The sequence below is a fragment of the Aplidium turbinatum genome, chromosome 16 (genome assembly GCF_918807975.1).
Source record: "Aplidium turbinatum chromosome 16, kaAplTurb1.1, whole genome shotgun sequence".
NCBI classification, from domain to species: Eukaryota; Metazoa; Chordata; class Ascidiacea; order Aplousobranchia; family Polyclinidae; genus Aplidium; species Aplidium turbinatum.
Window position 1 is genome coordinate 13,891,700 of NC_137487.1, and position 23,729 is coordinate 13,915,428.

Below are 23,729 nucleotides of genomic sequence, written 5' to 3' on the forward strand. Positions count from 1 at the left end.
GTACCCGGTCATTTGGTCGACAGGACGTTTGGTCGACAGACATTTGGTCGACAGGACGTTTGGTCGACAGGACGTTAGGTCGACAGAACGATTTATTTTAGGGTTAGGGTTAGTTAACTAACCATAACCCTAATCTAACCCTGACTCTAACCCTAACCCTAACCCAAAAATGAATCGTTCTGTCGACCTAACGTCCTGTCGACCAAACGTCCTGTCGACCAAACGTCCTGTCGACCAAATGTCTGTCGACCAAACGACCGTGCACCGTATTGTGACAGGTGATTAATTACCGCTCGCAATGTTGGAAATAACTTAGTCTACTGATCCTAGAAAACCTGGGTGAGAAATTCTTACCCAGGTTTGTATCTCAGTATGCTAGAACTCCAAGAAGGACTTGAAAATACTCATCATGAGAAAATTACTGTTGATCAAAGCGCCGCGAAAGAGAATGTAGATGAATGCAAAACCACCGCTTTGTCAGATACTAGAACTTCTTCTTCATCTGATTCAGGGTTCCGACCTCTTGCTCTTACCAGCTTGTTCCATCAATCGTCTATATTTTTTGACCAAAAATGCACAGCGGTTGAAGAAGCTCCAACAAGGGTTTTGTATGTTCCGAATAATTACCAAGATGATGGAATTGACGAAGGAGGAGATTTTCAAAATTTTGAGGAAAATGCATCATTTTATAACGGATCGTCTCGTTCTGATTCCGCTATTGATTTGAGTAATTTTTGTTTCGAAAGAACTTCTTCAATTGGTAGCAGAAATCCATTCCAAAGTTGTAGTTGTAAATGTCAATACCACCTGCCAAATCACGAATTGTCTTCATCGCATCCACCGCAATTGCAGCACAAAAAGCTTCAAACTTCAATAAGCTTGCCTATTTATTCTAACGGCGGTTATAATGATCCAATTAATTCTTGTAGAAAAGAACCTTGGATGGTACTTCAGGCACTCCCTAAATCTTCAACCAATCCTTCTCGTGTTCAAGGTGTTACTTGCGTTGAAAATAATATTGCCACGACAGCTGTTGAAATCCCTTCCCACAATATCGACAACCACAATACAGTTATAAGGACAGACAGTGATTATGACAGCAGGGTGGTTGAATGCAGTCAAACAGAAAATTTGGTGGAGGATGAAGACAAAAGTGTGCGATGGTGTTGTCACCAAAACAAAGGATTGTTGGCCGCGATATTAGTTTTTGCATTCATTTCGTTGGGGGCTGTTGGCTTTCTGGTTTACTTCGGTAAGAAATACTATGCATCTACTATGCTTTATTTTAACTCCTTTTCTGATTTGTTTGTAATATTACTGGCCTCCCGATAAATCATGTCATCACCAGCAAGGTCATTGATTCAAACTTCTTTTACAAGATGTTTTATTCTCTTAGTGCTACAGGTTAATCAAAAACAAACTTCCATCTATATAACAGGTTCTTTAAGTGAGAGGCGCGAAGTTTCTCCTAAGGGGGGCGAAGGTGGTAGGCTGTTGCACTAGTGTAGTACTATATTGTACAAAGGGTAAACAAAAATCTGGGTAACATACCTTACCTTGCGTTACGAGTATTGACGTAAATGTGACCCAGTTTTGAATATTTTTTTCCATCGCCTGCTCTTGCGGTTGTTGTTTAGTCCATTGTTTGGTAAAAATGGTTGTCTATTACGTTTTTTGTGTGAAAGTTGCTTTTCTGCACTCGCAAGTGGGAAGACACAAGCTCGAGACAAACTTAACTGTGAATATGACATGCGATGTGCGCACAGCGTTGTCTTCAACTACGCCACAAATTAAGCTGCTGGCTTCGAAAAAGCAGCTACTTCTCCATCTCTTTTTTGCGAGAAAAAGTAGATTGTGCTCCTCTTAATATTTAGATTTATGTATGGTTACAAGAGTAGGGGCTCAATGCTTTCCTACTATTCCTCCTCTTCCTGCCTCAACATGCTTGCAATCATTTCTTGTATTTTTATTTGTTGCGTATGACTTGATTTAGTGAGTTTGGGATAAAAGCTGAAATTTTGTACAAACCTATAATTCTTAACGATTTAACTTAAATCCGAAATCACACATTCCTCTAGCTTGCTTTACCAAATACTGAACCCAATACAAAGGCAAATGGTGTCCAGAAGCAACGGCTCCCGGCACGCGGCAAAAAGCGACAATCAGTTGTGAAATGCCCAGGCAGCCAGGCAGTCAGTCAGGCAAGCCACGTCACGCAGAACACAAAAACAACGCAAATTCAACGTTTACAAATTAATCACAATTATAATCTAGAAGGCAATTGACCCGCCGGTGTAGCAGTCCAAGAGTTACTGCATGCCAAAAGTTACAAGAGTTGCCAAATATTTCATTTAAATTTTATTTAATTTTGTTTTGAAAAGTAAATAAATTTTTAACCTCTCAAAAGGTCAGATTAATAATTATAAGTATTTTGTAATGTTGATTGAAAAGCTTGCATTAGTTTGAGAGCAAGGAATTCATTACACTTAGTTGAAACAATTTTCGCTTTTCTATCGATTGCGAAAACGCCGGGCACCGCTGGTAACTTTTGGACTGGCAGTAACTTCCAGACTGCAACGCCGCAGAAGCAGTCCAAAAGTTACTGCTATTGTAAGTGGGTGTGCTTTTTTGAAATTCTTTTGGGAAAACTTGTAAATGGACTGAAACTTCACTTGGTCAGTAGATTAAACCCTCTGCAAGTGTGCGAAAGATGAATCCCAAGGATAAACATTCTCACCACGAAACCATAATTCTAGACTTTAAGTTTCGTGCCACGTGTTTTCGATGGGAGTCCAACAGAAATTCATTGGAATCTCAAAGTGTTCAACACTTTCGTAAAAGCTAAAGCCTTCCCGCGTGTGAGACTGTGATAGCCTACTCACTGAAGGTTGATGGCGTTTTGACTACCCGTTGGCCTACATGTAGCCTAAGTTACTTTATATTTCTTCAAAACGGTAGTTATGAAAAACCAGACCAAAAATAGGCTTAGTGCTTCATTCACATGAAAACTTTGGTTTTAACTTTCATGAAATAGGCCTACATAAAATTTAGTCAAAGACTATGTTCGTCAACTACAACTCAAGACCAGCGGCTAACAAGTCAGCCTTCAAATGCAAACTTTGCACGATATATTAAGGCCTGTAGCTTATTAAATGCCACCGATTCACGTATAGCCACGATTTAAACTTTGAAATGTTTGGAGCGATGATCAGTTAAATTATTTGTTTCAACAGAACCATATACAGTAGAATTCGCCTATAGTGACTTTGGCTATAGTGACACTTCGCCTATAGTGACACCTGTTGCAAAGTCCCGTTTGCATACGCAACAGTTGAGTAGAATTCGGCTATAGTGACACTTCGGTTATGGTGACACTTTTTCCGCGGTCCCTTCAGGTGTCACTATAGGCGAATTATACTGTAGCCTACAATGAGTCAATAAAACACTCATAATAGGCTACTAGCCTACATTGTGAATCGTAGCTTGCATTATAGCACAATCAGGATGACAGCAAAAGACTATAGGCTAAGTGGTCATCTAGTCAATCACCTCCCCATGCAAATTTATTTGCCAACGCACGTAAGGCACGGACACGACTTCAAATGGTATAATAAAAACAAATCAGGTTAAAATGATAGCCTACGTAAATTGTTAGGTTACAAATTCAAATTTCATTCCAATACAGCAAAAATTTCTGGTACAAAACTCATCTTTTAACTTTCATCTTATTTTCGCTTCATTTCCAATTACGTTTCTGCTGTAAATCATGCTGTTAAGATGCAATGGTGGACAAGTCTTCAAGTTCAACATGTTTCCAATGTTGAAATCATTTATACAAATCTGCTGCAGGCGTCAAATCTGAAAACCCTGTTTTAGTAACTTCTGGACTGGCAGTAACTTTCAGACCGCGTATACGCGGTCCAGAAGTTACGGTAACTTTCAGACCGCAGTAACTCCTGGACCGTTACACCGGAACAATGTATGATAGAAAATAGAAAACAACTTTGATTTAAAATCCAAAACATGTGAAATATTATGTAGTTTAACTTTGATTTATAACTTAAACAAGAAAAGGGAGGCACAAAGTTTTACAGGTGACGCCAAGTGGGGCACAGCCCAAAAAGTTTGAGAACTCCAAACCTAGAGTGTAATAAACTGAGTGGGCATAACTGCTGAATGAAACACGGCCTGGAGAAGGAAACTGGCCACCCTACTGTCCTTGGTGTCGAAGCTGTAATAGGCTACAATGAGAACCTTATCTACTCATCCCCGACACTTGCAATCAAGTATGGGACCCCTTTTACTTTAAGTAAAGAAAATCGTAGGCGTAGTTATAATGTATTCATGTTTGATGAACTTAGTTGGTGAAAATGCACACTCATTAATTCGTCATGGAAGCTCAATGACAGCGATATTTGCACACTACGCTACAATAATGACATGCTTGTTCACACCACACAGGAAATTCCTTTGTAAACGTGGGCTACAGTTTACCAGAGTGCAAATAGAGATTATTTTGTTGAATACTTTAAAATTACAAAAAAAGGGAATTTGAAAGTCATAACAATTGGCAAAAAGTTTAAAGATACGACTTTAATCACGCAGAAAATACAACTTGGTTTAAAGTCTTTGGTCTCAAGCCCAAAGGTAATCCCATTCTATTGCTTTGTCCTAGTGTTGAGCACGTTTACAAAGACAGAAGCAATAGCGAACGGTCGTATCTTGATTGCTGTAAAGCGAAGTTAACACCCGAGGCATATTAGTCGAAGTTGGTAAATAAACGACTTTTATCTGTAAAAATCTCGAAAGTATCCCAACTATTAAACATTGGCTGTCGATAAGTCAGCATCTTGGCTGCTACCTAATCCAATATGGTAATAAGGTTCTGTAAATATCAGTTACATAATAATATGAGTAATATTTGCCAAAATTTATAGAGTAGATGTAGATTGTTCATACTTTCCTGAGCTATAATTACAAGCAATAGCCTCAATCCTTGATTAATTCAATTCAACTCACATAATTCTAACACTTAAATAATTTTATTTGAAAGTTTGTTGAAGTTTTATGTCTAAACTTTACTGGTTACAATACAATTCTTTGTATTTTTTAACGGCACATATAAAGCAAATTGTCAGTCCGACTGTCAAACACAAGAAATGTTCTTTCTTGGACTTCAGGTGCATTTGAATAACGTGATGTTGAGACATTGGGTGATAAAACCACCGCTTGGAAAAAGTGTGCAATAATTACATTAGTTCCACTCACACGCACTCTAGCAAACTTCAACAGTCAGGTAATAAAATAGAACTTGCCGTATACGCTATCGGTTAAGTCGTCATTTTACATAACTCGTCACATTTTTAAAACTCCAGAACGAAACGGTTAAATTTTGTATGGAAGTCAATTAGCTTGTTGTCCTCGGCTAGCTCGACACTCTGCATCACTTGTCGTGCCAGTTTAGCTCCCCTTTGAGAATTTTTTTTGTATATTTTGTTGATCATCAATTAGATTATATGAAGATTTCAGTCAGCCCTGCAGTCAATAGATACAAGCGCAATCTACTTTCTGAATGCTACCCACACGATTAAAAGCTTTTTTAATCAGTGAAGGCAAAACAAAGTTCTTTTTTGATTTTTTTATGTTGTTCTGACATCTGTCATATAGCAAATATATCTATGTCGCAAAGCATCTGTCGTAGCCTATAGCATCTACTGTCTGTACGTTGGCCACAGTCATATTGTACAATCCTTCAAGAGGAGCAAAGATTTTTTATTTACAATCAACAAATCATAGAGAAATAAAACATAATAACTTTAGCGGGTTTAGCATACTTTATTTCACACAAAATATAACATAATTAAAATAATATTTATATATTTTTTATTTTAATTATGTTATATTTGTGTGAAATAAAGTATGCTAAACCCGCTAAAGTTACTATGTTTTATTTCTCTATGGTTCAACAAAGCAAACTCTCTACCAAAGCTTTAATCAACAAATCCTTGATGACAAGTTGAAGTGAGTCACAACTCAACTTCAAGTTGTAACTCACAGGTCATGACCCGCTACCTTAGAAATAAACTTGATTCCATCCTTGGCCGCGCAACGTCTTTAGCATTCTTGCCCATAGTGTGCCAATTATCCATGAAAATTGCATTTCTCAAGTTTTCTTGTTTCATCCATTGTGGTTATCCTTGAGACATAGAGATGATTATCCCCTGCGTTTGATAATGATGGTTTTGGCATAAAAGCTAAAGGAGAGATTGTGAAAGAAAACGATCCTTTATTCTCGAAATAAGGCATTGCTAAATCCATGCTTGATGGCAAAACAAATTATGTTTCTTTATATGCCATTTTAGCAGTAATATTGCTAATTACAATTATTACTGCTGTTTTGAACCTTGAGGTACCACCGACAAGTTCTGACAGATAACTTTACTGATGGGGCCATGATGAAAAACTTGCATGTGTGTTATTTTTATACGTGTATAAAATTGACAAGACTCTTTCGGTGAATAATCTTAGGTTTTTATATCAAAAGACTGGCTTATAAATTATGGCCACAGCGCGAAAATCTGCTTGGACGTTTTCATTGCAAAGCGCATTATCGAAAATTTTGCTGCAGGTAGCTTTAGACAACGCCCTATGCAGTACTTCTGACTTCAAAGAGTTTTATCAATATTAAGCACTACTTTTAAAACCGCAAGGCATCATATAAGGAGCATAACCACATTTTGTAAGTTGTAGTTTTGATGGAAGGTTTCATGATATCCGTTTATTTTCTGCTTGCACAAGCAAATTTCTGCAAAACCATGTTGTTAGTGGAAAAATACGACATTCTGCGGGTAACCGATAGCCCACGTGTTTAAGCCACTTGATCATTCAAGATATCAAAACTAAATCCATTTTCTGATCGAATGTTCTTTACTTCAACTCCACCTATGGACATGCAGCCTTGACAAGTAATTTATTAAAACAAAAGCACAAATCTGTAAATTCTTTTATTGTCTCAGGTTGATACAACCACACAGATTCAACGGATAATTAATGAGTTTTACTTAAATCAAATATAGTTATTACTATCTAACTAAACCCTTGACAGCCTGTTTCACCTAAAAGGAGGATCATTAGAAGATCCTTATTCAAATAGAATCTTTATATTTCAAAACAAAGCTTCGTTCCTAAACTTTTCATCAAATTTTCCTATAATTCAACTGATGATCCACTGGGATGCACTTATAGAATCTTTATCTTATAGAATCTTTATTTTATAGAATCTTTATCTTTATCAGAATCTTTATAGTTTGAGTTTTATTTATATACAACCGACATGAATGCAAGAAGATTCATTTTTGTTGTTACCGTAAGATTGGTTGCGAAGTGTAAACTTACGATTATTTTTTATGCTTACTTATAGGCCTGTTGCAGTTAGAACATTTCCTCACGTTATTTCATCATACCACATTCATACCAATCAAGACTACAATCCTTTCCACGTCAAGTGTTTATTTCTGCTTTTAATTCTGATTTTATTTTGTTTCAGTTGTTCATGGAAAATCAGCAAACTTCAGTAAGCACCTTTTTTCTATTTGATTTAACTTAATGTGTATTCCCGACATGAATCATCTGATTGACACATTTACAATCCGGGTTGTGTCGATCGCCTGCATCGAACTGCGTGTGTCGTCTCACAATGGCGAGGGCGTGCTGCTTAGGCGAGTGGTGGGTGCACCTGCTGGCCTTTTGAAAAGACGTCGGCTCGGTACCCAGCGATAAGACGCGGTACTGTGTTTAGAAAAACTCTAAACCCAGACAGCAAATCATTCGCATTTTGTCTGCAGTCTGCAGACGTTGAATCAATGTAAAAAGTGACTGATTTTTTTGTCTGGAAATAACATGTTTGAATAGGGAAAGAAAGATTGGCTTCCTTATCCTCTCACTCACTTTTGTCTAAAACATTCCAACTTTGGATTTTTGTCTAAGCAATGAGATGATTAACCTCGATTTTCAGAAAGATTAATATTACCTTACAGTTCTTTTGACGTGTTAAACGATAAAAACTTTAAAGTTTATTTCAGTTTCAATTTTGAAACTTGGATTTCGACAAGTATGAGTAATGAGTATGCAAACGCATTTCGTTGGCAATTTTTATTTTTTATCCTATATGTACTTTTTTTTTCCATAAAATTGAGATGTTAAAAAAAGTTAAGCAGGTAACAGTTTTTGCTTCGGTACTCAATTTTTTATTCACTTGGCCTTTATTATTTAGACGTGACGTCATCAACTGAACAACCTACTGCCCAACCATTCATCACAAACCAGAGTAAGAATGAATGTTCGAGAAAAACTTTTCTGACAATAATCTTCATTTTGACAATCCAGTTTTTAAATTTGGTTTAGGTCTACATGGGTCTACTAGTTTTCAAAATATTTAAAATTTTATATTTCTTAAATTCAGTCACTTGCTATGATTTTAGCGAAATATAAGACAATGATGTCTACATACTGTGCATACAGAAAATTGAATAAATTAGAAAAATATATTTCTTGGGAAGGCAGTCATGATTAGTTTCAGAAGTTTACTTGCTTCAATATTGATCAGACAGGTCAACCGGCTACGTATTCTTCAGTGTAACTTTCACTTTGACTAGAAATAGACACGTGGTTTTTAATAAATAAGCTATTGGCTTTTAAGGTTGTGATTCAATACTACATTATTTTTGAAACCCATGGAGATGTCACAACAGTTTACTATTTAAATGAGCAAAGCAGTCAAGTAATCAAGAAACTGTTTTGGGAGAGATGGAAAAGTTGAGATACAAAATATTAGCTGAGACCAAGTTTTTGCTCCTGAACGTTTGAGTCAATGTTTCTTGGCATCTTAAGAACGTAAACAAAGCTTTGTTTAAAAGCTGATAAGGCGTATTGATAAATAAAGGCTCAAAAATCAAGGCTGAATTAAATCCGAGATTTAACCGAAGTCCTTCACGGGAAAACTAGTGATTACATTTCTTTGCACACAATCACGGTATTTGTATCAAAATAACTACGAATAACGTTGAAAGAAAGTCGGTTGTCTTACATGAGTCACTGCAAAAGAACAGATTTAAAACGAGATAATGTATTGAAGCAACATGTTTTTTAAATTTTTTTCCAGTTCTTGTTAAGCGTTTGGTTGGAGAGTTCTGGGGAATTCGTCAAGAAAGGTTGGGCGAGATAAGAATTATAGACTCAGGCCAAATACACTTGCAAACCTTGACTTCTGCGAAAAGCTCCCAAAAAATTTCAAGAAATTAATTGTGTTTACATTTATACTAAAGGCAGCTCAGGTGGAACTTTTTATGCATCATCAAAATAGATTTGACGCCTTTCAACGTTGAATAAACACAAAGAATTGTTTTTCATTGTCCTAGCCGATTTGTTCAGTTGTTAAAAGTACCTCAGTGATCGCATTGGTACAGTTCACCTCAAGTACATGAGTACAAGATACTAAGACACAATTATGGGCATATTTGTCAGTGCAAAATTTACAGTTGTTATGTGCAAGGTAAAATGTCATGAAGGTATGAAAAAGAGATTAAAATACTCCCCTGATATGTATTAAAGACGCTTCAGCTACCTGCTCATGAAAATTTGTAGCACAGAAAAGGTATCATTTGTCATTAATCAAATTCTTTCCACTCATTTGGCCAAGGTCAAAAATGTTTGAAAATACATGAACTTAAATGTACTGTAATTGATATCATCTATTCTGCAGCATTGCGTTGTGGCATTTACCCATCTTATATACTCTCGTTGGGACGTTCTTACGACGAAGAAGATCAACATCCTTCCTACCAATTCAATGAAAGTTTTCACAACAGTGGTAGATTACTTGAAGAAGGATTTATGGAAGATCCTACTGCAAACATGTTGGAATTTGTAAACAAGGTTTGAGTTTGTTAATTCATGTTGTTCTTTGTCATTTTTTTTAAGTTGTTGATATGGATGTTTCAGTTCAAAGATAGGGTTTTATTTGATTTTTGATTTGCTTTACGTTATGTCCTAGAGATAAGAAGAAGGTGAGAGTCAAACTTTGCGCCCACCGTTTAAGATATAATTATGTGTCTGGCCAAGACATAAAGCTAAGCGCCAACATTATGTGTTCAAACATAGAACCGATATACTATAATCTTTCAAACGTCGATCAAACGCTTTTATAACTCTGCCAATAGTTTCAATAAAAACCGATTTTTAGCCTTTTTTTTTCTCAGCTACAGACAATGGAAGGAAATTGAGTCTTCACATTTGTTCAACTATGTAGAAAAACAATCAATTTGCCAGACTAAAAGGTTGCTACAAATTCTGCAACCAAGTACCATTACTTAGACAGCAGCCTATAGTTTCAATTGGAGGGTATCGGCCTCAAGTAAAATCTATCGTGATAAAACGAATATTTCTTGTTATTCAAGGAAAACCTTTCAGCTTACATTAACACAAGTCTGTGGTGGGAAATGAGCGAACACTTTCTAAAGGTCCCAGATGAATCCATCTTGATTCGTCACCCCAGAGTAGTTGGTGGCGAGAACGTTTCAGTTGCAAAGATACCTTGGCAGGTAAGTTGGACTTTTTGCTGTCACTTTTCAATTGCACTCTGGTGAGACTAAAGTGAGTTTTGTTGCAATGTCGTCCATTTTTGCTCAAATTTTAAACTGGTAAAGGCCTAATTTTTTCAACTGAACTTATTCATTTTATAACATAGCATTGGAAAAATCTATTACTTGCCAAAATAGCTTTTAATACTATAGGAGACATACAGTATAATGGATGACTTGACGATATGTAGTTCTACTGTAAAGAGATGTCTGCATTCTTAAATAGCAGCTTCAGTCTCATCATCCTCATTATCTCAAGGAACAAAGAAGTGTGAAAACCACCGCACAATCAGCTTGACGTCACATATTACAAAAATTCTACTACACATTATTATGAATCGAATCAAGAACAAAATCAACGATAAAATTGCTGAAAAAGAGTGCGAATTCATGCCAGACCCTTAATCTAAGGTTTCACTTTTTAAAATATGTTATATATGACAAAATGTGCTATGGGATAAAAATGTCCTATCGGTTCAAAGGGGTTAAACCAACAAACCGACAAAACCAACACCAACATACATCTAATACACACAGCAAACAACATAGAATCTTGGAAACTTTTCATGCAAGAGGCAGTCAATGCTTGGAATCAAGTGCGACAATAAAAGAAGAAGACCTCAGTCCTGCACTACAACGTGCAATGAAACTACCGACCTAGCTTAATATTTTCATTTTCATGTGCGGATTTTGCCTACTCAGTTTTTATCATCAGCGCATAAAATTATGAGCAATAAACAAACCTGATTCGTTCTCATGCTCCCACTAAACAAATCGAAGTTATTTTTGATAAGCTTGCTGATTGCATAACTTATCCACTCAATCATCATCCTTTTAATGAATCGTCTTGTTTTTTTCACGAGATTAATGTTGAAACTGCATCTGATAACGATGTTTTAAAAGTTTAAAAGTTATAAAGTTCGTACGAGCAAAGACGTTATCTTGGCGTGGCTTTTGTGTTCCAAAAACATTAAAACGGAATTTTTCTCCGTCTGATAATCGGAAACTTTCAGCACAGAAATTATAATTTGGATTCTTCAATCTGACTGTTATATAATTTAAATCCGGAGTGTTTACATTTAATATGTTGACTGTGATGCGTCATTGGTGAATGAAGAACCTTCGTTACGATAAACAAACATTTTAACTTAACCAAACTTGAAAAATTCAAATGTTTTTTAGTTAAAGTGTTTCCCCATTACTTCGAGTCTTGTTTTGACAACCATATACAGGCTCCCATCTTTGCAGGATGTTTTTGGTGGACTCTTTTCTTGAAGTTTGGTACTATCGATGCACACCAAAACATGTTAATGGTTTTGTAACCTAGAATAAAATCACTTTCGTGTAGCATAGACAATCCTTCAATGACGGGTTATACTACTTCGACCAAATCCATTAATTTTAAAACCATGCTGCAAATTTTCAAGCTTTATTTCAACTTGACAAACTCAAACTAACTTGCAAAACGCAGAGAACAAACTCCTGCATTGAGCCTTCATGTTGCATTTTAGGAATGGTTATGCTTAAACATCTAAAAAAACGTAATTCTATTCAACAATTTTGTATTATTCACTCCAACATTAGTTTTACATGACAGCAGTAGTGAAGGCTTGGATCTACCTTTTCCATTTAGAACTGACAGATTATAAATGTGGTCTAACTTAGAAAGAAAAACATTATGATCTCAACTTTTTTTTACAACGGAAACACGTTTTTATGTCCAGAGAACACTATTTTGTCTGTTTCAAAACAGATTATACGCATATACGTAATCTGCAGTACCTTTTTACTTCAAATTTTTTAGCAAAACCAATTTTCGCCTGATGTTTGTGGTGTAAATTCTGACCTTGTCATAGTTCAAGATAGTTTAATAGGGTTTGCCTTTAGTGACACCTGAAGGCACCTTTCAAACAGGGCCGCCACAGCAAAATTTCACTATAGCCGAAGTCACTAGGCTGCAATCAAATTGTACTGCACCGCTAGTTTAAAAACAGAACTTTGCAACAAATGCAATTAAAGTGGAGTGGCGTTAAAACCAAATTATATTGTATATTTATAAAGCAAAACAATATCGCTCTCCTTACCAAACATGGACGTCATTTTTTATTCATACCTCCAATGCCGGCACGATTATTTTCTTTCCAAGCAACTTTCTGCTATTTTCAAATCCTAGCATGCCTTTGTCACCATATTATGCCTTTCTGCCTTTTACCATCCATCTTGTACAATACTTTTACACCAGGGACGTAGACACGAAGGGGGGAAATCTTCCCTTAAAAATTCAATTTTGCCCCCAAAAATATCTCGCCTATTATAACATTTATTACGACTTTAATTCACGTTGAATGACGTTTACCTTACCCAACAGCTACAGTCGTTTTTCTCTGCAAAACTTCTTTCTAGTTACGTTACTTGATGCACAAATGATGCTTACTTTTCCAGGTGGTTGTCTTGAGAACAAATTACAGTTCCATGTGCGGTGGATCAATTCTTACCACGCGGTGGGTTCTCTCAGCGGCACATTGCTTCAGGACAGTGCTGTATGGTTCTGGGTAAGTTTTATGTACTTTCTACCATGTATTGAGTGCACATTAATAACAATGAATGATTACTAGTAGGCTACTGAAAATAGCTTAGCATAAAAGCTAACAATATCGGTGATAGGCTAATAGTAGTAAAGGCTTTTTCTTTTGTATTTCCTCTAACACTTGTTCATAGCTGCATTGCAAAAGGAAAAATTACAAGTTTTAACTGACATTGTAATATCTAATTGCAGAGAGTTAAACCAGTTTGTGCTTTATATGGGCATGACCAAGATGTCACAGCGACACCATCTCCCTGCCCAAACAAGAAAAATCGACGATGCGATCATTCATGACAAATACATGACCAACCGGCATCACCCTTTTGATTACGACTTCATTATTTTAAAGGTTAGAACAAACACGCAATTTTTTGTGGTTACTTTTTTTCAAACGTACAAAACGGTTTCTATTCTACTAGACTTTGAATCGATTAGCCCGTTTGTCGACGATGATCCACGACTGTTAAAAAGGGAAGATCAAAAGACTTTTTTTCATTCTTTACTTTGTATGTGTTGCTTTGTAACCTTAAACTGTTGCAGTTGATAATTTCATCTCTGGAAAATTTGTCATGGTTTTATCAAATAAACTATTACAATATTTTTTAACGGAAAAAAAAACAAAAAAAACACAATTTTATTACAAATTTGAATATATATTTATTCTTTTATTTCACTACTTGCCATATGGGCCTGATAAATTTTAAAAACTCTAAACTGTCAAATCCGTTGTATATCGTGAAGTTATGAAATTAGTGAAGGCAACTTTGAGTGATGAAGATTGTTTACTGATTTGCACACAAAAGCAAATAAATCGGGTCGGTGCGCACGATTCAGAGCATGAAAATGTAATCGCGTTTTTTCGCAAATAAACATAAACTGCAAAGGGTAAACAAGCAAAAATCAAGAAAAAATACTTATTTAAAATTCGACATTTTTTCAGAAGGACTGACGCCTTTATAAATAAACACGGTTTTAACTTCGACTAAACTAGAGCAAAACATACTTCTGCAATCAACTAATTTTTTTTTTGTAACCTTTGATGGCTTTCCTTCAGCTAAATGCGGAGTTGGAGTTTTCGGAATTCATTCAGCCGATTTGCCTCCCACCACAGGGCTACGTTTACCCAGTTGAAACCCCATGCTACGTCAGTGGATGGGGGGTAGTCATCCTCGGTAGTAAGTTATTTTTTTGTTTGTCAACTTTGAAATGTCAAAAATAAAAATTTGCTGGTAGACCGTTGAAGCTTTTGTATCACTTGATAGTTATAAACAAACAATCCAAGCTTAACTTCGTAACCGTAAAGTGTTGATTAACCAAGTCATCATTTTTCACAATCCAGAAACGAAAGAGCACCAGAACGAAAGGTTAAACTCTGTACTTATTTCTCAATTAATCTTTATGGCTCAGATAAGCACAGAATGTCAGTTACGTGGCTAACCGCATACTTTAAATTTGGTCTTCACAAGTAATATGTTGTATTTTAAGCAGGAGTTTACCGTAATGCGGTATACAAAACTCCAACTACACTTTGCCAGCATGCAGCAAATGCAGGTTTTCCTTCTCCCGTTCACCACACGTCATCTTCGCAACTCAGCAAAAGTCAAATTTGGTTTTGAAAACCATGTTAGCTCACAGGCGGTAGTGATGTTTCACAATTTGGAATGTTTATTGTATTCCAAAACAAAAATGTACGACCAAACATCGGAAATACCTCAAACTTAGATCAAAAGTTGAAATTTGTCGAGTAGACAGAAAGACAGAATTCTTTACACGTTTTTAGCTTCTCGAAACATATTTCATTGATCGTCTTAAGCATTTTGAAACATGTTTTTTTTACTTAACAGTGGATCCGCCTGATGTACTTCATCAAGCCCAGGTGGATATATTATCAACTAAAACATGTAACAATTGGTTTCACTCTACCAATACGGTGACAGAAAGAATGTACTGCGCAGGAAAACCAGAAGGTGTTCAAGACGCTTGTTATGTAAGCTGAAAGAAAGTAATTTGTCTTCAAAGCTTCAACAAATCATCTGTTGCTTTTAATTTTATTCCAACTTGATACTTTCATGAAATGGAATTTTTTTCTGATAAAGGTTTCACACATCTCTTCATAAACAGAAAACACATTCTGAATTAAACTTCCGTGTATACTTTCGTAAAAAAATACAGGCTATGGGTGTTCGTAAACTGAGTTCTGTGAGTCATTGCTAAATGTGCGCACGAAACTGTGACCGCAACACCCATTTTTTAATTCTTCTTGTTATATTTTAAAGTTTAGCTATTTTTACCTTACCAGTACACAGTTTTAGGTTGAATCAGATTGGTGATTGCACTCGTTAAAACAAGCACAAATACAATATCTCTGATTATAGCACAAGTATCCCAGTAAAATAATCATAAACATTTTGATATTGCCCATAAATTTGCGAATACAAGGATTAAAATTTTGGTAGAAAAGTGCCACTATATTTTAAAAGTGAATAGACGTGCTGTGTGAAAATAGGTTACGTAGCATTGGAGTAAAAAAAAGGTAACCTATTTGTACCCAATAATCTTTTAGTAAAATTTCTAAAGAATAATTTTTTTATTTCTGGTTTCGAATCAGTTTTAATCCATAACATGAATCAACTGTGAGTGGGTTTTTATAAACTTTGTCAAATGGACCCTCAGCAACTAATGCGGTACGGTACTTTATAGGGAGATTCCGGTGGCCCCCTGTCATGTTTTGATTCTGAAAGAGGGGTTTGGAATTTGGCTGGAATCGTAAGCTGGGGGCGTAAATGTGGAGCGCGACATCTACCTGGCATCTACACAAAGATGAGCATTTTTACAGATTGGATCTGGAAAGAAATTGGTTAGTGCAATCAGCATAACTTCATACAAATATCCAACACAACAGTCATGGTTTAAATGTAACTTTTATACAACTTATCAATATTTTTTTACCTATTCAGGAAGATTTACCCTATAAAAAAGTTACTTCATATTTGAAAAATTTACAAATTTCTGCATTCACACATTTGATTCTTTTATCTGGAAAGCATGTCAATTTCTTTTTATGGGTAATTACAGGTGGTTCTGTTTAAATAAGTTTACCAACAAAACTGACTTCACCAAATCATAAACGTTAATTTTATTACTTACAAAGCTTCGTCTTGAACAGTGAGATAACCTATACGAAGTTATTTCCTTATATAGTAATCTTTCTTTACTTGCATTCTGATCATCGATAAGAAATTTAGGTGAAGTTTGTACACTCAGCAATTTTTATTTTGACGCGTGTATTTTGTTTGTTTAAACTGGTTCAAACAAGCACTTTCGCTCAAGTCTAAAACTGGAGTTTAAAGAGCTTACCTTTAATTGCCCTCAACTGCGATATATGATATAAAATATATTCCAAAACTAAGATCAGCAGCACTAACGGATACCAAAATCTTAAGCGCTAAACTGGACTTTTTGCAAGCACACCATGAAACGAAATATCCCAAACATAAACGTATTATTCATTAACAATAATACTACTTTTCTCGTTCAGTAAAGGCTCTTCGTATTTTTTTCTCAGTTCAGCCTACTTATGATGATGGTTGCTTTGGCTAGAAACCCAGGGTAGCTTTTATCTTCGATGTGTAAATTCTTATTTGTCAATTTTGTGAAAGTAAAAATAGGCTTCTATGTATCAATAAAAACAAATGGCGCTTGGTTTTGGTAACACTCTGCTTCATTTTAAAATCATCTACCACTGCCACAATATTACAAACTACAGCTTCATGTATATGCAGCTGCATGTTGTTTTGATGTGCTGTTGCTGCTTCGAGCTGACCGTCTTGGCTTGTTCAGTGCATTGCCATGTTAGCTGACTTCGCTGTAGATTCCTGGTAGAGTAAATGGTTTGTTGTTGCCAGAAGAAGTATCTGCTGGGACTCCTGAGTCTTTTACTGGTTCTGAATTTAACGTTTTAAGCAACATTCCTTTGCACTCTGTTGCTTTTTCTCTTTTGCACAGTCGATGCATCGCTTCGAAAGCTCGAGAGCATAATGCTGGCGTTGAATTTTCTCCCATTATTTCTATATGGGAAGGGTTTATGGATATAATGCTCTGAGATGGATTCTGTTCTTGGTTGCGTGCCCACAAAGGAATCAAGAATAACACAAAAGCGGATGCTATCATAGGAATACCAGCAAAATAAAATGCCCAAGTGTATTTTCCCGTGCTGTCCCAAATAGCTCCTGCCACTGGTGGTCCCATGGAGCTGATAGAAATTACAGCAAGTATGGAGCCCCATGCAATAGATAAGTGTTCTGCTCCTACAAGATCTAAAGTCATAACAGGGAGAAGAATTTCTACTCCACCATCAAGTAATCCAAGCAATACAGAGTACATTATCAATCCTGTATATGACATTGTGTGTGCTTGAACGATATTAACAACGCCCATCATGCATGCACTAAATTGAGAAAGAAGTAATCTGTTGATATGAGGAGAATCTGCGAGTTTTCCTACAAGCAATCGACTCACAGTTGCAGCTACTCCCATGTACTGAAGAAGTCGTGTCCCAAATATAGGTTTTTGACTGACAGGCTCACCAGTGGCAAATTTTACCATATGTACCCAAGGAACTAGGTAACCGATCTTACACAAACCTACTGCAATGGCCCATACTACAAAAGCTTTGTTTTTCCATAGCGATAGGTCAAGAACAAATTTTCTGGCTGGAGAAGATTTGACTCGCTCTTCATGAGTTGAGGTTCCGGGCTTTCGTAAAGGTCTATAAGTTGCAGCGCCAAACAAGCATGTTGTTGTCAGTCCTGCAATTACTTGAAGAGCGACTTTCCAACCCAGAGTATGCATCATAAGATTGTAAAAAGGAGCCATAATCAAAGCTCCAAGGGTACTTCCTGCCAAACCCATACCACTTGCAAGAGCTCGTTTTGTTGTGAAGTATCGGGCAACCATTACTGCTCCTTGCATGTAACATAAACTTGTTCCAATACCGTATCCAAACCCATACGTAAAATATAACATTGTGATTGACGTGGCATAAGAAGATAGAAATAAGCTACCAGCTGCAATAGCAATTCCTAAGAAAGATATCCTTCGGCAGCCAAATCTGTTAGACAAACATGCACTGAGTGGGGCAAATATTAATATACATCCAAATGCAATGGAACCTACCCAAGCAGTTTTTGACAGAGATTGTTTGAATTCTATGACTAAGTTATAGTACAAAATACCAAAGCAATTATGAGTTCCCATTATGACAGTGTTTATATAAAATGCAGAGAATGTTACCACCCAGCCCCATCCACCATCAGGGGGCTCATCTTCGTGCTCGATTATTTCTGTTTGTTCATTTTGGTCAATTTCTTTCTTGGTGTCTAAATCTATAGAATAAAAACCATCAATGGGCTGTTGACTTTGTGATGACGTCTCCATTATATGTTTTTCTTGCTTACTATTTTCTTAGATTTGCTTGATTTTCTGGTGGTTTGTTGATTACTTCCATGCAGCACTAATTGTACCTATCTACTTTTACTACTAGTACATTTACTTACGTATATCGTTTTCTAACGCGTCACTTACATTAATTTTTTTACATTTTTTTCCCTTTGATTAGGCTTTGTGATGTAATAGTTTGCCATAAACTTTTCTGTGATCAATGAACCAATGCCGGAAGTCATTAAATTTAATTGAACATAATAAATAAGTTGAGACGAGCCAAAGTAGTCGCGATCCCTAAGCCTCATAAGCCACAAGAGGATCCGAAGAGCTATCGACCTATATCTCTTCTCTGTATCCCTTTTAAAATCTTCGAACGTCTTATCTACACTAGAGTCGAACCAATTATAGACCCACTCTTGCCCCGGGAACAAGCTGGTTTTCGACGTGGAAGATCTACTGTAGACCAAGTCACTCTCATGACTCAAGACATCGAAGACTGCTTTGAGGCAAAGAAGAAGGCTGGTGCTGTGTTCCTTGACCTCACAGCCGCATACGACACCGTATGGCACCAAGGCCTCACCTGCAAACTCCTCCGTCTGCTCCCGGACAGGCACATGGTCCGCATGATCATGGAGCTCGTTTACAATAGAAGCTTTATCCTCACCACCGGAAGTGGTAAACCAAGCAGGTTACGACGCCTTAAGAATGGCGTCCCTCAGGGATCTGTCCTGGCCCCCCTTCTGTTTAACATCTACATCCACGACTTGCCAATCACGGTATCCGCAAAGTACGCCTACGCCGATGATTTGGCCATTTTACACTTGTCAAATCAATGGGATACATTAGAAGAGACTCTAAACCAGGACATGTCGACACTTTCGGCATACCTCCAGAGATGGAGACTGAAGCTCAGCGAAACCAAAACAGTGACGACAGCCTTCCACTTAAACAACCGGGAAGCGAAGCGTGAGCTCAAGATCAACACCGATGGAAAAACCCTGCCCTTCTGCCCAAACCCTAAATATCTAGGGGTAGTCCTGGACAGGTCGCTCACTTACCGTCAACAGTTGGAGTCACTACGCAAAAAGATCTCAACACGCACAGCTTTGCTAAGGCGTCTGGCCGGCTCAGGCTGGGGAGCCGGAGTCGATACCCTGCGCATTGCCACCATCGCGCTAGTTCACGCTCCAGCAGAATACTGTGCACCTGTCTGGAGCCGCAGTGCCCACTGCCATCAAATCGACACTGCCATAAATGACGCCTTGCGTATCGTGACAGGATGCCTGCGACCTACACCATCGGAAAATCTCCCTGTCCTTGCAGGCATCCAACCAGCTGAGCTTCGTCGCGAAGAAGCTATCCTGTCTCTTTCTCGTCGCGCTACGAACCCCAACCACTTGCTCTACTCAAGTCTCTATGAGTCTGTGAACGAGAAACCTCAGCGACTGAAATCGAGACACCCATTTGTACGTGCCGCACAACTCCTGATGAAAACTGCTGAAGACCAATCCATCAGTGCGGCTACCTGGGCGGACCACCAATGGAGCTCGGAGTGGAAGAAGAACTCCTCAAGACTCCAAAGTTTCATCTCCGACACCAGCAACCACCCAACCGGAATGCATTTGCCAAGGAAGGCCTGGGTGCGGCCCAACCGCCTGCGTACTGGCGTCGGACTATTCCGCTCGAACATGCACAAATGGGGGATGGCTCCATCCGCGATTTGTGAGTGTGGCAAGGAGGAACAAACCGTAGACCACACCATTTGCAATTGCGCCATCTACCATGCGCCAAATGGTGTGCGTGGTCTGCGTGAACTGGATGACAAATCAATTGAATGGCTGCTCGACACCTGCCCAAACATCTAGACCGCGTCGCCGCCACTGCCCAAGGGTGGTAAAAGGCAGAGCCCCTCGACCCTTGGAGTGGCGAAGAAGGTTCAAACGAAGAAGAAGAAGAAGAAGAACATAATAAATACGATTTTTCATTAAAAATATTTAAACTTTTATACAGCTATATATTGGTAAACAAAGGATTCTTTATAAAACCATTTCAAGTTCAGTTTGTTGTCAAGAAAAGAATTATAGCTATAAAAGTAAATATGTATCTATAAAAAATAAAAATCTGATTTCAAAAACTAACCCAAGAAAACTCTCTTGAAATTGCATTTTGAAACTCAGTAACCTCAAACAACAAAATTAACTTATAGATTTGACAAAAACAGTTGAAACTGGTACACTGACGCAGATTATATCGGCAATCCACCAATATGTCAAAGTGTACAAACAATCTCTAGCCTAGAATCATATGTAGTCTAAATGATGATATGATCATTAAATATTAAAGTAACGCAATTGAAATTAAAACTTTTTAATCCTTTTACTTGTGTATTTTTTCCGTGAGATATAAATTTATCAAAGTGCGCAAGACATCGGCTATTTAAAGATATCATTTCTTAATATAACATCTATAAAAAGACGACCTTTCAAATTATACGTCACTTTTTGCGCACTCTACCTGGTACAAGTTTTTATACTTGTAAAAAGATGAAATTGTTTTTGAAACAATTGGCTGATCAATTTACTATTTTGTCTCTTTTGTTTAATCAATATGGTTCAACAAGATCTTGTACAGCCTATCACAAACAATGAATATTGTGCGCATAACCAATGCTCAACACAGTATTGAATTAATTGTTGGTAATGCTTTTAAGGTTGTTTTTCGATTGATTTTCGGTTTAAATTTGATTTTTTTCCTTTTTTACTAAATTCCGTAGACTACTTTACAAATTGTTCAAGTGAACATTTAAGGCAGTACAAAATTAAAAAGTTGTAAAACTTTGGATATTTTCTCATTTTTAACTAAAAGTTTGCATCTGTTTCTTAAGGCGCTATTGTATAATGTCGCCTATGGTGGTGTTGGGGTTTGTGTTTGTTACACTACAGATATATCATACATTCATAACTAACAAGAGTCTGAATGGAAACGTTACCGAGAGTTTGATTGTTCAGTGATTTTGTAAACGGAAGCAAGCAAAGGCTTTTGTTTTTGCAGGTATATACGAAGGATTGCTAAAGGAAGATGATTCAACCCCTTTTCCTCCCAGGCGACCTGGGTGAAAAAGGCTGCTACTTTTGGAAAAGAAAATCGTGTTCTTCCTTGCTGGGTTGTCTTGATATTTCATTCTTAAAACGGCTTATTGCAAGAAATGCTTTATTTCATTTGCTAATCATCAAACCATTTTGTTCGCGGTCTCAGCCTCGATAGACCTCATCTAAAAGTTGAAAGAACGCGATTACAGTAACTTTTAAACAATGTATTACTATTACAGTCGTATCTTACAAGCTATACAATATTGCTTTGTGAGTAGTTGCATTGTTTTGAGTCTGGAAGTTTGCAATGTTTTGTATCTGGTGTATCGCGACGCGATACGTTGTTTATTGTTGTTTATTGCGCGAGGCTATTCTGCTTCTTGCCACAAAAAAGCCAATCAAGCACTTGTTTTCTACTTTGTGATGAATGCTGTACCCATAAAAACGGTAACGACTATAACATCACACGCCCAGGGCGAAAGAGAAAATTGAATTGAGTCCTGTCTTTGTCATGAGTTACCATGGGGGGTGGGGGGACAGGTTATACCTGGGACTGGTATATAAGTCCCCCCACCCCCCTTGGTAACTCATGGCAAAGACAGGACTCAATTCAATTTTCTCTTTCGCCCTGGGCGTGTGATGTTCTAGTCTTTTCCCGTAAAAAGACGCACGCATAATCATTGATGCAGAACAGGTTATATGTCATACTGTATATTGCTTTTTAGATTTGAGTGACTTTTTTAGTTAAGGTGTTGGTTGCTGACAAAATAGTTTTCGGCTATTTTGTGTTTAGCCTATTTTTTAACCGCGTTTGTAAATGACAAAATCGTGTGTTATTTATTTCAATGATATTTATCGTAGGTTGTGTTTGTCAAGACATTTTATCCAATCCTTGTGTTTCATTTTTTATCACAATGCATAAGCTACTGACTCTTTTATCGGCATGGTCTAAGACTCTAAATGATTAGATCAAACACTTTTTGAACCACAAACGTACACAGGTAGAGCATTACAGTATGCAGGCCTACTGTAAGCTGACCAAACCCTGTCACTTTGTACTGAATTTAGTATTTTGCTGTTAAAAATATAAATAAGCTACAGTATCTTTATTTGACAAGAAATTTATTCATATAATATTGTAACCCCGGCTTTAGCTTACACTCGTGGTGTGAGGTAAAGAGACAAATTACAGTAGATAGCCTATAGATCTTAATAAAATACTTTGATAAAGATTATTCTGTACTAAAGCTCGCCACACAATCTACTCTTGGATTGGCAGAAATCCTGCTGCTGTTTAGTAAACGCAGGTTGGGCGTTTGAACCCCTTGATATTACACAATAAGGTTGTGTAATTTATGTTGCTGCAATTTTCGAACCTACCTCGTTTAAATTAAAGAAATATCTTAAACTACATTAGTCAAATAAAATGGTTTGCCTATTTAAACCCTATGGGATGTATGTTATGATCAAACTAACATCGTCTTCAATGATTTTTGTGATTTTTTTATTTTGTGTTCTTGTACTGCGCAATCGCAAATACAAGTCAACAGTCATCAGCATAAAAAGTTTAGCTTAGAAAACTTGTTTTTTTTAATAATTGCTTGATTCTTGCAATCTTTATCCTTAGCAGTAGCCTAAGCCTTTTTTGGAAGCCTCAGTCAGTTTGGCATGCTTCTATAGAGGCTGTTTAAGTGTTTAAGCAAGCATTCCACCAAATGGTCACCAAGATAGACAGAATCACCTCTCTGCATTTTAAACTGTTATTGACCGTGATTTACTCAACCTACTATGTGTTATTGTTCTTGGAATGCCTTGCTCAAACGCCCACACCCAGAAAGTTAAACTAAAGTTGCGTCATATTGCCAATCTACCATATTGTTTGTATCGGCGACTGTACAGTGTACAGTAGTTCATTATCTACAAAAGCTTGTTTTGCAATAAAAAGGATATAGATAGATACTAAACTCATGTTCAGTA

The 23,729-nt window shown here is 37.0% G+C and overlaps 2 protein-coding genes across 3 annotated transcripts; one reads left to right on the forward strand and one right to left on the reverse strand.

Moving 5' to 3' along the window:
- Positions 1 to 372: 372 nt before the first annotated feature.
- LOC145785238 (uncharacterized) lies at positions 373 to 22,185 on the forward strand. The gene is made up of 11 exons (XM_082596922.1): positions 373 to 1,252; positions 7,547 to 7,573; positions 8,273 to 8,326; positions 9,761 to 9,933; positions 10,455 to 10,598; positions 13,080 to 13,189; positions 13,414 to 13,570; positions 14,276 to 14,396; positions 15,066 to 15,208; positions 15,922 to 16,078; positions 21,715 to 22,185. Exons 1-11 carry the CDS (start codon positions 373 to 375, stop codon positions 21,777 to 21,779), a joined length of 2,031 nt encoding a protein of 676 aa, XP_082453048.1. The 3' UTR covers positions 21,780 to 22,185.
- Positions 16,707 to 18,777, reverse strand: LOC145785660 (monocarboxylate transporter 10-like). Of its 2 annotated transcripts, XM_082597345.1 has the most exons (2): positions 18,678 to 18,777; positions 16,707 to 18,605 (listed from the first exon to the last, which is right to left on the reverse strand). In XM_082597345.1, the coding sequence occupies exon 2, from the start codon at positions 18,475 to 18,477 to the stop codon at positions 17,074 to 17,076; it is 1,404 nt and encodes a 467-aa protein (XP_082453471.1). In that variant the 5' UTR covers positions 18,478 to 18,605; positions 18,678 to 18,777; the 3' UTR covers positions 16,707 to 17,073. The 2 variants fall into 2 exon arrangements, with proteins under 2 accessions (XP_082453471.1, XP_082453470.1); XM_082597344.1 differs by having other exon boundaries at positions 16,707 to 18,772.
- Positions 22,186 to 23,729: the final 1,544 nt, after the last annotated feature.

Excerpts from the sequence above, each read along its gene's own strand:
- LOC145785660 (XM_082597344.1), bottom strand. The coding sequence starts at position 18,657 with ATGGAGACGTCATCACAAAGTCAACAGCCCATTGATGGTTTTTATTCT.
- LOC145785238 (XM_082596922.1), top strand. The coding sequence starts at position 373 with ATGCTAGAACTCCAAGAAGGACTTGAAAATACTCATCATGAGAAAATT. Across the intron at positions 7,574-8,272 it reads TGGAAAATCAGCAAACTTCA|ACGTGACGTCATCAACTGAA; the intron begins GTAAGCACCTTT and ends TTTATTATTTAG. Across the intron at positions 15,209-15,921 it reads GTGTTCAAGACGCTTGTTAT|GGAGATTCCGGTGGCCCCCT; the intron begins GTAAGCTGAAAG and ends GGTACTTTATAG.